Genomic DNA, 14,949 nt, shown 5'->3' with positions numbered 1-14,949 from the left:
ATTTTTATTATTATCGGGAGCCGCCGGGACTCGAACCCGGCACCTCGTCGCATCTCGGTGAGTGAGTCTACAGTCTTAACCTCTTGGCCACCGAGTGCTGTATATATTTTTGCTATGTGGAGCTTTATGAGAAGCCGCCACAAATATACTACACCTCATCACTGGACTCCTCACAGGGAACGCCTTAGAAACCACCTCATGAGAATAGGTCTAGCAGAAAATGACGAGAGCAGATTCTGCGGGGAGGAGCAAGAAACTCCGGGCCACCTGGTGACGGAATACCTCACCATCGCTAGCCAACGCGAAACATTATTTGCACAAGAGACTTGGAGAAGTGAGGAAGTAACTTCCTTGAAGCCATCCCAGGCACCTACTGGAATTCATTAGAATTCTGGAACTGAAAGGCAAGCTGTAGATCACGTTATGAAAAGAATAGCTCTGATGAGGTGCATAATAGACCATTAGATCGGAGTGAAACGGAACCTCCTTAATTAAATCAGATACACAACATTTCAACCTGTTCGGATCTGTAATCACGGAAATATTGGGTGTTTCGTTTCCAATTTTCTTTTTGAATTTTGTATGGTTCTGAAGAAACGATCAGCTTGAAATTTTATGTGGAGCTTGAAATCGTTTTCAGATTATATTTGTTAATAAGAGGGAATACCACCACGTGACCCCCTGAGGTTTTCACATACTTTCTTTGAACAATTATCTACATTGTTGAATGACAATATTTTTAATTTGCGAATGAAAAAAAACTAGAAACTTCTCGTTTTTCGCAAAAGTATTAATGATATGTTCAATATACAAAGCACTGATATATTTTTGAAATATTCTTGAAGAAAAACCTATTTTTATCAATGACCTCTAACAGGTGGTCTCTAACAAGTTTTCAATATTCATAGAAAAATGTACTTCTTGAGTATCAGTACGAATCGATATTCTCAAAAAGGTTGTCTTCATGATATCTTTCTAGGGCGATTTCTCTTATCCCTGTAATCTGTGCAAGCGCTTTTATGAATATTCAATCTTATTGAATATTCCATATGGGTTATGATGGTTATATCGTGAACACCATCCGTGTTAATATAAACACATCAGTATAAAATTGAATTTCAAGGTTTCTGATTCCCGAAAAATGTTGACTGTTCTTTATTCGCCGATCATAATTAAACTGAGATAATAAATAAAAGAACAATAGCCATACATACTTCCTTTTAAAATATAAATAGACTGTAACCTCAAATGCTCTAAAGATTTCAAGATTAAATGTGAATGACTAATACTAATACCAATCCATTTTCTCACAGTGTAAATCCAAACAGAAGCCCCCTTCAAGAGAATGACCTTGCCAATAATTTTTGTCCCAAGATTGTATGGAACTGGAACACTTGCGGAATAGGAAATTACATCACGAGATGGATACAAACATGAGGAAAATGCAATACTATTCTATCCATTCAACAACTGACTTATCATTATCACATAATTAATTTCATTGTTTTTTTTTAATTCAACATACTTCAGATTCGAGGGTCATAAGCGACGCATAACGTTCACTTCTTTGCACAATTCCATCAAGGAATAAACATGCAATCTGAATCCCTATATAAGAATCATCTTTTGTAAATTCTTCAGTACACAGTAGTTCTTCGCTAAGTAAACAATTCAAGATGTTCAAGTTTGTTTTGATATGTGCCTCCCTCGCGGTAGTTAGTGCAGCCCCTGGGTACTTGCATGGAGGAATCGCCCTTCCAGCTGCTACCAGTTACTCCTCAAGGGTTGATGTGCATTCTCCCTCAGTGCCTGTGATCACCAAGAGCTACGTGAGTGCTCCAGTCCATGTTCCCGTGATTAGCAGTATTGACCATGGATATGGTGGCTTGGAATATGATGGTGTTCATGGTTTGGGATATAGTGGACTGGGTTATGGAGGAATCAGTCATGGATACTCTTCGGGATACGGTCACTATTGATTTAATTATGAATAGAGATTGAGAAAAGATTCGGATAAATACTTCGGAATATTAAACTTTATGTTCAACTGACTGATTAGCTCGAAACAAATTTGGAGAATGTAAATATGAATAGGTAGTTTATTCTGTATAAGTTTACTTTATATGACATCCTTCTTCTATTAAATCAATCCATGCCAGATTCACTATGTTTATTTATTTTCTTGCAAAAAAATTATTCAACTATGTATATTATAAAAAAAAAGAAAATACAAATGAAATAGCTCTCCCTAGTTTTATTTTTATTTTTGAGAAAAAAATGCTCAGTCGATATAACTTGTATCCTTCCAATTTTATATGTAAGTAGATGAACAATAGTGTTTCGAATCTTGGTACAGGTCATACCATGTTTTATTATTTCCTCTTATTTCATGAACTAGATACCTCACCTACCTCAATACATGAACAAAACAGTTCAATAAATATTATCCTACGAAATTGGAAATTGGGGAGTATTTTAAATTTTAATGTTACTTATGACGTCATTCTTTTTTACAGATTTTTTTCGAAGACTATACCCCAATTTTTTTTCTGATTTATGGGACCTCTTTGATTATGTGAAAGAATTGATACCGTAGATAACAATTCGTTCGAGAAAATAGCACATTTACGTTTATTGAATGAAATATTCATGAAAGAATATGTTTATTCAACCCAAAAAAAAAACGGAATTTAGCGCCAATGTTCGAATTTTGCTCTGTTAACCATTTGGCATTGACCGTTACGGGTGTAAACATATTGTACACTTCGCTAAAAAATTTCAAGAGTGATCTGCTCCGCTTTATCGCTAATTATTTGCCTAGTGCCGAAGGTGGATAGGACGTCGAGGTCCTATTGAGAGGCCACCGCGTGCCCCAGACTTTACCCCTCAGACTTTTTTTGTGGGCTAATTCAAAATCATTTATTATTTCAATAGACCTATTAATAGAAAGATATGGCAAAGAGTTCGCGTCGAAGAGGAGCAGACCACTCCTGAAATTCTTCAACAAAGTGTACATACAATGTTTTACATTCGTAACGGTCAGTGCCAAATGGTTAACAGAGAACGATTTGAACATTCGTGCTAAATTTCGTTCGTTTTTTGGGTTGAATACAGATTTTCTTCCATGAAAGTTTCATTTCATTCCACACACATTTCATTCCACACACATTTCATTTCAAACACAGTATATGATTTATTTTCTCAAAAAAAAGTTATCTAATTGATAATTTAATGATAATTGAAATATTTCATTGGCCACTACGGCATTAAATACAACGATCTATATATAAAGACCTTGCGTTATGAAACTACCAGTTCTTCTACTACTACTACTAGATATCTACAAGCCATTAAATTCTAACAACCATTGGTTATGTACAGGGTGGACAAATAAGCGGCGGCTATATCTCAGGATCCACTCATCGTAGAGACTTGCGGTAAAAATTTTTACTACTTAAGTGTACAAGAAAACACACTGGAAATTGTTTTAAAGTTCATACCTCTACCGCAAGGGGGCATAAAGGCTACCGTCGAGTAGAAAAATGGATTTTACTCGAAAATGTTTCATATGTTGAAGAAAAAATATCATCCCTGTAATCCTTGGAAAATTCTCTATCTTTTTGAATTACCACTTTTGATTTTACGACATCAAATGAGGGTAGGTGAAAGGGAGAAATCTGACTGATTGAAATGCCTGTAACTTCAGTTTGGCTCAACATTTTTGAGCAAATTAGATCTCATCTGGAAGATAATATCTTGTTGATTGAAGACAAAATATACTCATGATAAATTTGTTTTTCACTGCTTTCGATAGGGGGCGCTAAGTCAGAAGTTCATTGTTTTGTTCATTTTACTCCGAAATGATTGGATCATATCAAATCGGTATTCTATCTAAGAAATGCTAAGAAGCAAGAATATAAAACAAGAACGGCATTTCCGTGGTGTTCGAGTTGATGTCATTATCAATGAAATCTTGTATAAACATTGATTTAGCATTTTGCTACTGACTTTTTAATTTCAGTTCGATGTGATGGGTATTTTTTTAATTATTCGGAAAACAAGTTCTAGGTGTTTCCTGGATCATCGAATCGATTGTAAAATTCAACCACTTCATCTGAGATTTCGATATCTGTTAAGAAAATTTCTGAAAGATAAAGGAAGAAACACTTCATAATATTTTATAGGCATCCTGACAACACTGTTTGAGAAAAAAAATTTCATATTCAATATCATGAGACCAGAAAAAAGCGAGTTGTAAAATTCAGGAAAGTATGTATATGTAAATCTTCTTTCGAATAGAGTGATTTTTTGGCAGATGCTGTGATGCCGACTTTTTCTGATGCTGAAACTATGGACATGATTTCTCTATATTATTTTTCAATGGATCTTCATTAAAAATAATATATGCACTATCAAGGATTAGAGATAATAAACTATTGTGTGAAATTTGCAGCATTTTATTACATTAGTAAATCAATATATAACAGTATACATATATACACGAACTTAATTGAACATGGAATGTGAATCAGTTCCTAATTCTTCATTCAATTGCACACAAGAATATTTAATAGAGACTACCGTATCCATAACCATGTCCTAAACCATGTCCATATCCCAAATTATTTCCATAATATGATCCACTTCCATAGGGATAAACTAGACCACCATAATGACCTCCATAGTGACTACCATAGCCTAATCCTAATCCATAAGCAGGAACGACAGGAGCAGCTACTACAGTTTTGGCCACAACAGGTGAAGGATAATCGACTCTGGAGCTATAGCTTGTAGCTGCAGGAACACCGTAGCCTCCCAGTAGATATCCAGGAGCAGCAGCTACACAAGAAACAAGAGCAAGTACTAAAACGAATTTGTACATTTTGCAAGATTTTTCGTTATTGATGATTTGAAGTCGAAGAGAACTCTGAAAATGGAGGTTTGATTCCAGCTATTTATACCTTTTCTATCTTATGAAATTCTTCTACAAGTCTCCCCAAAATTGAACTTGATATTGAAAGTATTGACAAAAACAAAGTTAGTCATGCTTGGATAGCGGCCTTGAAACCGAATCTTTGTCTGAATAGTTAGTGCATTCATAAATATTTTCTGCTGAACAGTTATGTCTTTATAGAGTTAATTTTTCATGGTTTCTTGCTTCATTCCCAAACTTGTTACATATTCATTAATTAGCAGCCCCTTCATGAGGAAAGTGCTTCATTATTTTTTATGAAATAGTATTTCTGGGACAATTCGAATAACATTGTATTACCAATATCCTCTGTATGCTCTTGTTTCATTTCAATTATTCGTGCCTTATAAATATTAAATGAATAATTCGTTCTCTATTTGAAAAGTTGATTTTATTTTTCTTCTGCTGCTGTAATCATCATTCTTATAATTCTGCAACGCTGATGGAAGAAGAGGCCATTATTTATTTAGGTAACAACCAATTCATTCAAAATCATATTTAAAGAAGAATTTGAAACAACAATTCACTGTAATATGAGATTGTCCACTAAATGCATAGTCCAAAGAGTTTTGTTTCTCTCAAACATTAAGTGTAAATTGAAACGCTTGTTTTAATAATTGTAATTTTCAAATATTATAATGAACGGTTTCACCTCACTAAGTTAAGTTAGTCATCAATTTATTAACCGTTTCTAAATTTTTACAGTTTTAGATAATTTGTTTTTCCTTTGGTAGATTCTAATAGTCTTGGCACAAGTTTTGATATATGTAATCAAGTATCTGAAAACATGGCTAACATTATATTCATTCGGTATATTCAATAACAGTTCCTGAAAATTCCGTACCAACAGATTGGACTCGGTTGAAATTGAACTGAAAGTTTGTTTACTCATTTAAAATTTTGAGAGGATTGTTTCTTTAGAAAACCTCGTCTTGTTTAAATTTTCAGCGTAGATTTAGATCTCGAATGGAATGGTTAAGTTCGTTATTGATTATAATATTCCACTAAATAAACATACTAAATACTAAGTAAATATAGTAATTCGAATTTTATTTCTTGGTAAATTCAAAACTACGGTTTCGATAAGAAATGAAATGCAAAATAGGTAATGATGTCAAGTTCAATTCCAAATTTATTTTGATTTTTCCACCCGAAGCAGAGAAAATTCTAAAGCAAAATAATACACAGTATCTATTCTAGTGACAACAGATCTTACCGAGAATCTGCGTGTAAATATAAACTAACAATTTCAAATTTCAGAGCATAATTTGGAATTGGTAGTGAGCAGAACCATAAATAATTAAATCAAAACATCGAAAAAAATCTAATATTTCAGTGACAAAAGATTCGACTGAGTTGATACGTCTGCGTCTAGATATAAATAGAATTACAAATTCTAGCTTCTTGCAAAATTTCATGTTGATCATCATTAGACCATAGATTATATTAGATTAAGGAAATTAAGGAGGTTTTGTTTCACTGTGACCTAATGGTCTATTGTGCCCTCATCAGAGCTATTCTCTCCATAACGTGATCTTCAGCTCGCTTTCCAGTTCCAGAGTTCTGATGGCTTCAAGGAAGCTAATTCCTCACTTCTATAAGTTTCGTGTCCAAGGCAGGTTCTGCATGGCTAGCGATGGCGAGGCATTCCGTCACCAGGTGATCCGGAGTTTCTTCCTTCTCCCCACAGAATCTGCACTCGTCGTTTTCTGTTAGACCCATTCTCATGAGGTTTATCCTAAGGCGGCAATGCCCTGTGAGGAATCCAGTGAGGAGGTGTAGCATATTCTTACTAAGATCCAGATAATTCTCGGATCTTATAGAGTTAAAGTTTCGAAGAATCTTTTTGGAGTGATCCAAACCAGGAAGATTCCGCCAGAGTTTTTATCTTTCGGTTACCTCCTTTTCCTGAAACTCTTTCTTGGAGGTACATTTGTCTACACCACAGAAAGGTTTCGGGCCAATGGAAGGAGTTTGTGCTCCTTTTCTGGCAAGTGTGTTGGCCTCCTCATTTCCTCTAATAGAAAATTTAAATAAAATAATTAGAAGAAAAGAGATCCGACTGAGTTGAAAATATGTGTAAATGTGTAGATGTTTTAGATGTTTACCTATTACGAATTTCAAATTTTATGTTGATCGCAATACCAAAAGCATTGAAAATTCAAGCAAGATATTAAAAAAAAACTATTCAATAATTACTAACAGATCTGACTCATTACAATCATAACAAAATCACAGTAGTTCGTGCATTTCTTCTTGTGAAACACAAAAATTATTTCCCGGGTAAAATCTACGAAATAAAAACGGCAATTTATCTAGAGGAAATGCTCAAAATTTGTGATTTCGTTACTTTTGTGATTCATTAAATATACTTTGTTTTCTGATCATTTGTCGAAAGCAACCAAAATTCTTCATGTTGTTCATATTTTTTTATGGTATCTCTTGATGCTCTATGTCGATTAGAGGTCAATGTAGAGATATCTAATTAGTAATTATTCTATTCCAAACTCGATTGTTTTCACCACGAATATAAAAGAAGGAAATCTTCGTTCGTAAAATCAGGCATTTTTGGGAACTCTTGTAAACATTTAACACAAGTGAATATCACAGATGAGAATTCCCGATGTTTATCACTCCTAAGATTGAATGTATAATTCGAATTTTTCATCAGCATCCGAGTAAAAACGTAGGTATAGCTTCAATAATAGTTCCTGAAAATGTTATCCTTCTAACGTTGAAGACATCTTCCTGATCAGCCTGAACAGAAAATATTTTTCTCAAAAGTCAAATGACTGTTGAAAGCTTTAAAAAGTCATATGATCCTAGTCACATTAAAAATTTTTTACGAATTCAAAACAGTAAGAATTTATTGAGCATACCATTCGAAAAAAACGTTAGTTTGATAGCTACATCTGGTAAAGCCAAAAGTAAAAAAGAAATGAATTTGTCTCTATATCGGCATCAAAGGATCGAAACAGAAACTTCTGCATTCAATGAATTCGAACATTTAATTTTTTTTTTAGAATAATTGTGTTGTGCTTTCTTGCCATAAACCCGACTACACCCCAAAGATATTTCGTCTTTCTTGTATCATAGATATTCAGTGGTTCAGAGAGAATTGATTTCGACCTCGAATTCTTCATCAGTGAATCGAAACCTATAATCAAAGACTGTCTAGGTTCAAAATTCCAAAATTACAGATATTTGGGAAAAATGATAGCACCCTGGAACTATCACACAACAAATGAAAATGTACATATATACACAGATTTAATTTAAGATTTATATGTTTTACACAATATACAATTTACTCATATTAATATTCTTCATTAATTGAAAATTCATTAAATCCATGGATATTTTTGAATAATTTCAGTAGTAACTACCATATCCATATCCATGACCTAAACCGTGTCCATATCCCAAATTATTTCCATAGTATAGTCCACTTCCATAGGGGTAAACTAGACCACCATAATGACCTCCATAGTGACTACCATAGCCTAATCCTAATCCATAAGCAGGAACGACAGGAGCAGCTACTACAGTTTTGGCCACAACAGGTGAAGGATAATCGACTCTTGAGCTATAGCTTGTAGCTGCAGGAACACCGTAGCCTCCCAGTAGATATCCAGGAGCAGCAGCTACACAAGAAACAAGAGCGAGTACAAAAACGAATCTGTACATTATGATGAATATTTTGTTATTGATGACTTGATATTGTAGATAAGACTATGAAAAATATAGCTCCATTCTTTCTATTTATATCCGATGTCAATTTCTTCTAGAATTATCCCCAAATATGAACTTGAAGTTGAAAGTATCGGTAAAAAACAAAGTTAGTTATGCATGGATGACGACCTTTAATCCACATCCTATCTGAATCATATCGCTCTGAATATTCTCATGATCCATTTTTTTGTTGTGAATTCTTCAGGGTTTCTTGGTTCATTCTTAAGTTTATTGAATATTCAGACATTGACTAACCATTCCTTATGCCTATACCATGAATATTATAAAGTGAATATGTTGCAAATTATTATGTTAGGCTATGTGAAATAATATTGCTGGAATAATATACAAGGAGGTCCAGATTTTAGTGCAATAACTTTGGCATCGGATAGAAAAACTTATTTCATGAAAAAAATTCAAATGATTATATATCCTAACGATCTTCATTTTCGAGAAACAGGGTGTTAAAGTTTAAAAAAAAACTGTTTTTTAATTTATAACTCAAGTATTATTACCTATATTCATTGTTTTAATTTTCAGGTAGTGAAGTCTTGTTAATGTAATGTTTCGAATTAGGTAAGTATCTCCTACCAAACTTATCCAGAAGCGTAGATATAGGGGTGCTTTTCTTATTGAAAATTAACACCACTGTATTTTTTTCAGAAAAATTGGTTCATTCCTGAAATCAACAGAGCATCATTAAAAAGGTCTCTTCAATTAATATCATAGAATGCACCATTTTCGAGATAATCAATAATAAGATAATAATTTTCTCAAATTTTCTCATTGGTGATAAATGAAAGTACAAAAATTGACGTAGTGTATTATAAATTATAATGCCTTCAAATAGCATTTAATTGGACATTTCTGAAAAAAAATGGAACAATAAAACATTTTTGGGAATATTTTTTATTGTTTAAATGTAATTTTTTTTCTAAAATTTTCAATTAAATGCCATATGAAAGCGTTATAATACACTACCCCAATTTTGAACTTTCATTTATGGAAATGGAAAAATTTATGCATATTAGTATTTGCTTTGTACTCAATTATCTCAAAAAAGATACATTCTAAGAAAAATATTCAATTGACTTCTTTTTCAATGAAGATCAGTTGATTCCAGAAATGAAACAATTTTTTCGAAAAAAATAATGGTGTGAATTCTCACTAAAAAAAGGATCATCGCACACCTATATCTATGCCACTGGATAATTTTGGCAGAACAGACACTTACCTACTTCGGAACATTACATTATCAAGACTTCAATACCTAAAAATTAGAATAATGAATGTGATATTGCTAGAGTTATAAGACGTACAAAACTGATTATCGGAAAACAAACTAATATTTTACTAACAACAGACCGAATTTCGTAAGAAGCTTGAATATATTGTTAGCGTTTACAACATATTCAACCTTTTTACAAAATGTTGTCTAGAATGCGTCGTTGTTAGAACCATAGAAAATTCGAGCAGAATACGAAAAAAACTAATATTCCAATGACAACAGATGCAACCAAGTTGAGATTTTGCGTGTATATTCATAATAAAAATTTCAAGCTCAATGCAGAATTTTATGTTCATCAGCAAAATCATAGTACATACATGCTGAATATTGAAAGAAATAACCCAATATTTCCATAACAAAAATCTGACTAAATTGTGTTGCGAGGCGTTCCCAAACAAATTTTATGGTGCGCCCTCGGTTGAGGGGTGAAATCATTGCAACTCAGTGGTCCCTGCCAAATACACCTCTCGCCTTGATTGTAATGTTTTCGTAGAACAGTGGTCCAAACGATGAGTTCTGCCGAGAATCGCGAAGCTATGACGAGATCTCTGAGTTAGCAATAACTCAAAACAGTTTAAACTTGATTTATGTAAGATCAGGTGGATCGTTTAAGATCAACCCCTCATCTATAGAAACTCACATATTACATTCGAATAAATAAGCGCTAAGATGCTCCTGACACAACTACACAATTTTACAAAAAAATTATTCATTTACTCATAACATAGATTCAATTTATTTATTTACTTATTTACTTATTGAGATACAATTTTTCAACAAAAATTATCATAATTGATATGTATATTATTCAATATATTGATGTGCAGTTATAGACTATCATTTTTTGGAGTAAAGAGTAGTTTGAAGAAAAATGATTGTAGTGTGAGTATGTGTAGGTTTTTTGAATATATGCTTACTGAAGCTATGATAATTATTTAATTTCGATATTATTCTGTTCTACTTGATATATGAATTCAATTGAGAGCTGCCCCTTGTTGATAAATTTTGTAGATAAAGAAAGTTATCTTTAATTCGGGCAAATTCCCAATGGTCCAGTTAATTTTATAACCTCTGTAGTCAATTTTATCGTTTTTTCTTGGTACCATACACTTTATACTTATGTTAAGGCTCATTTTCACGGTGATAGTAACTATCGCGATAGTACTATCGTGATAGGGTCACACTATCACGATATTACTATCGTGTGATAGTCACTAGTGTGATAGTAAAGGATGTTTTTTTAGAGCTATAGAACTTTAAATTGCAATAAAACAACGATGGATTATTCGATTGACATGAATTTCATTTATCCGCAAGATAATCTTGTGGCATTACATTTCAAATATGATTTCTGCCATATCACCGCCAAGGCTGGTTTGGATGTAGTCCAATTTTATATTATTATTTATATCGGCAATAACACGGCGAATGTTGTCTTCCAAATGGTCAAGGGTTTGTGGCTATCCGCATAGACCAATGACTTTACATAGCCCCACAGAAAGTAGTCTAGCGGTGTTAAATCACAAGATCTTGGAGGCCAATTCACAGGTCCAAAACGTTAAATTAGGCGGTCACCAAACGTGTCTTTCAATAAATCGATTGTGGCACGAGATGTGTGACATGTTGCGCCGTCTTGTTGGAACCACAGCTCGTGGACATCATGGTTGTTCAATTCAGGAATGAAAAAGTTATTGATCATGGCTCTATACCGATCACCATTGACTGTAACGTTCTGGCCATCATCGTTTTTGAAGAAGTAAGGACCAATGATTCCACCAGCCCCTAAAGTGCACCAAACAGTCAGTTTTTCTGGATGTAAAGGTGTTTCGACATACACTTGAGGATTAGCTTCACTCTAAATGCGGCAGTTTTGTTTGTTGACGTAGCCATTCAACCAGAAGTGCCCTTCGTCGCTAAACAAAATTCGCATATAGAAATCGGGAACAACGGCAATCTCATTTTGGGCCCATTCGACGAATGATCGTTTGGCTTGACTTTGATGATCATTTGGCTTCAATTCTTGCACAAGTTGGATTTTGTAAGCACGCAAACCAAGATCCTTTCTGTGGATACAAATCCAATTCCTGTGCTCGATGGCGGATAGACTCATTCGGGTCTTCCTCAATGCTACGCTCTAAAGCAGCAATAGCTTCTTCTGTACGCACCGTACGGCGTCTCTGGGGATGCGAGTTATCAATAAGAGTAAACGTGGTGCAAAAACGTTCCATGGGTAATCGAATTAACTGCTCTGATGGACGATTTTGTCGACGATTAAATGGACGTAGTGCGCGATACGTATTCCGCACAGAACCATTATATTCGAAATAAAATTGCACTATTTGCAAGCGTTGTTCAGGCGTGAGTCTATTCATGATGAATTGCTAAACCAAACTGAGAATAAATCACTTGACAGCTGTTAAATCGGTCGCCATCTTGAACAGTAATGTCAACTTAAAGTTATATACCCCGAAAAAAACACCCTTTTCTATCACAAAGAAAATTAGCCCTTATATTATAATTTAATGTTGAATTATTATGTTAAAATACTAAAATTTAAGAGCTCCGCATTACACTTCTAGTATTCGATTAGTTTAAAGATTAAAAGAAGTAATTCCGTATTAGGAAGTGTATAAATTCTTAGAAATATTCAATATATCTCAAACAAACCTAAACGTACCCTGTTTTTGTTTCGTAGTTCTTAAAATTCTCTGATGAACAAATTCAGATATAGTTATTGATCATTAATACTTAGTGAAGAAAAATATGGTAATAAAATGCCGAACTCGACGGAAATGCCGTCCCACAAAAAGTGGCATCTAAAACAGTTGCCTTTCCACCCCTAGCGCTGACCCAAACCAATTTACCCCCTTTGAATATATTTATAAATATATTCTAATACACTTTAGTGAATTTCTCACACTGAAAAGCAAAAAATAATGAATGAATTCGAAATTAACAGTCGCATATCTTATGGTATCAGTTTTATTGGTTTATATACAGATTTACATGTAATTTGGGTCTGAATGAGTTGTTATTCATCATCGATTTCAGCTCGAAAATATCACAGAATTTTTTCAGTAAACACTTCCATATCCATGACCTAAACCATGTCCATATCCCAAATTATTTCCATAATATGATCCACTTCCATAGGGATAAACTAGACCACCATAATGACCTCCATAGTGACTACCATATCCTAATCCATAAGCAGGAACGACAGGAGCAGCTACTACAGTTTTGGCCACAACAGGAGAAGGATAATCGACTCTTGAGCTATAGCTTGTTGCTGCAGGAACACCGTAACCTCCCAGTAGATATCCAGGAGCAGCAGCTACACAAGAAACAAGAGCGAGTACGAAAACGAATTTGTACATTGTGGTAAATATTTCGTTATTGATGATTTGCTGTCGCAGAGAACTCTATGAAACTCTAGGAAGCATTCGTGATATTTATATCGAATATCATAAACTTCTTTCACAATTCTCCCCGAATGTGAACTTGAAATTCGAAACACTGACCAAAAACAAAGGCTATTATGCATGGATGAGGACCTTGAATCCGATTATTTGTCTGAACAGTTACTTCTACTAGAATTAATTCGACCCCTTCGATTTCAAAAAGCAAGAAGTGTACACAACTACAGGAATCTGATGTTTGTTAATTATTTTCAACTATTTGCTTGGAGGAAAATATTTTTAAACATCCCACAGCAAATTTTCCAGTTTAGGATTTGAATTCAATTCTTTTTCTGGGCAGTTACTTCTAGTAGTATTATTTTAATCCCTTCGATTTCGAAAAACGATATCTAAGTGTACCTATCGAGTGTTCCGAATTTATTGACTAGTGACTCTGAATCCCTTTGAGCTATAAAAAAATGAATGACACATTTTCAGGTTTGATTTTTGAGAGAATTAAAAATTATTATTAAAGAAATTAAAAAAAACAAATTTTGAATGACCTTCGTAATATTTTGACCATAAACACGGCATTCTGTTCTAGTGGCTTACACAAACTAACTCGTACCGCATCTGAGTCTGGATCCTACTAATTTATTATCGATTCATAGTTTGATGATCGGAAACACCGATTATCCAACTACCAATCGATTATCGGTACTTCTAATAATTATCAAACTATCAATCGAATCCATAATAAATTAGTAGTTAGTAGTACCTAGTAGAATACTCGGGAAATGCGAATATTCGTACCGCATCTGAGCCTGATCCTACCAATTTATTATCTACCGCGTTGGTTTTTGGGTTACGCTAAATCAGATCTCAATAAAACTCTTCGTCACTTACGTGTGTCATTATGATGAAGAATTATTAAAAAATTCAGAACTGGGAAATTAGTACTATTAGGACTTTGTGGTAGAAAATACTATATTCAATTTCATTGTATCATTCGAAAAATTAATAAGGAAAAAACATTTACATTATTTTATCTAGGGTCAAGCATTGTAATGCTGTAAAATCACTTTATCATGCCTCTCGTTGTATTGCAGCCGTTTGTCTTTCAATGCTCGGCTCAAACGCATTAATTGCGTTCGATAACGATCGCCTTTGATTGTTTCAGTCGGTTTTAATAACTCATTTTACACTACGCCGAGCTAGCCCCCCCAAAAACCGAGCATGACCTTGGAACCGTGATTATTCGGTTTGGCTGTCGACGTGAAAGCATGACCGGGATATCCCCATGATTTTCTGCACTTGGGATTATCGTAAAGAACCCATTTTTCGTCTCCAGTCACAATGCGATGCAGAAATCGCAAACAACCGCAGACAAGAATCGACTAATATTTCGAAGGCGTTATGTTTACAAATACCTAAGATTATTGTATGACATCCACGATCTATTTATTTCGACTAACACTTACCGCTACAGCCATCTATTACATAACGGTGGAGCAAAATTGTATACCTAATAATCATTTGAAATTCAAAAATCGAAGAGT

General features: G+C 34.0%; 1 protein-coding gene across 1 annotated transcript; it reads right to left on the bottom strand.

The window, feature by feature from the left end:
* Positions 1-4,447: 4,447 nt before the first annotated feature.
* LOC123674182 (probable peroxisomal membrane protein PEX13) lies at positions 4,448-13,400 on the bottom strand. The gene is made up of 2 exons (XM_045609103.1): positions 13,093-13,400; positions 4,448-4,599 (listed from the first exon to the last, which is right to left on the bottom strand). Exons 1-2 carry the CDS (start codon positions 13,367-13,369, stop codon positions 4,568-4,570), a joined length of 309 nt encoding a protein of 102 aa, XP_045465059.1. The 5' UTR covers positions 13,370-13,400; the 3' UTR covers positions 4,448-4,567.
* Between the last annotated feature and the right edge of the window lie 1,549 nt (positions 13,401-14,949).

This window comes from Harmonia axyridis, chromosome 2 (genome assembly GCF_914767665.1).
Source record: "Harmonia axyridis chromosome 2, icHarAxyr1.1, whole genome shotgun sequence".
NCBI classification, from domain to species: Eukaryota; Metazoa; Arthropoda; class Insecta; order Coleoptera; family Coccinellidae; genus Harmonia; species Harmonia axyridis.
The sequence above is the reverse complement of the archived record's forward strand: the minus strand, read 5'-3'. Positions and strand labels throughout refer to the sequence as shown.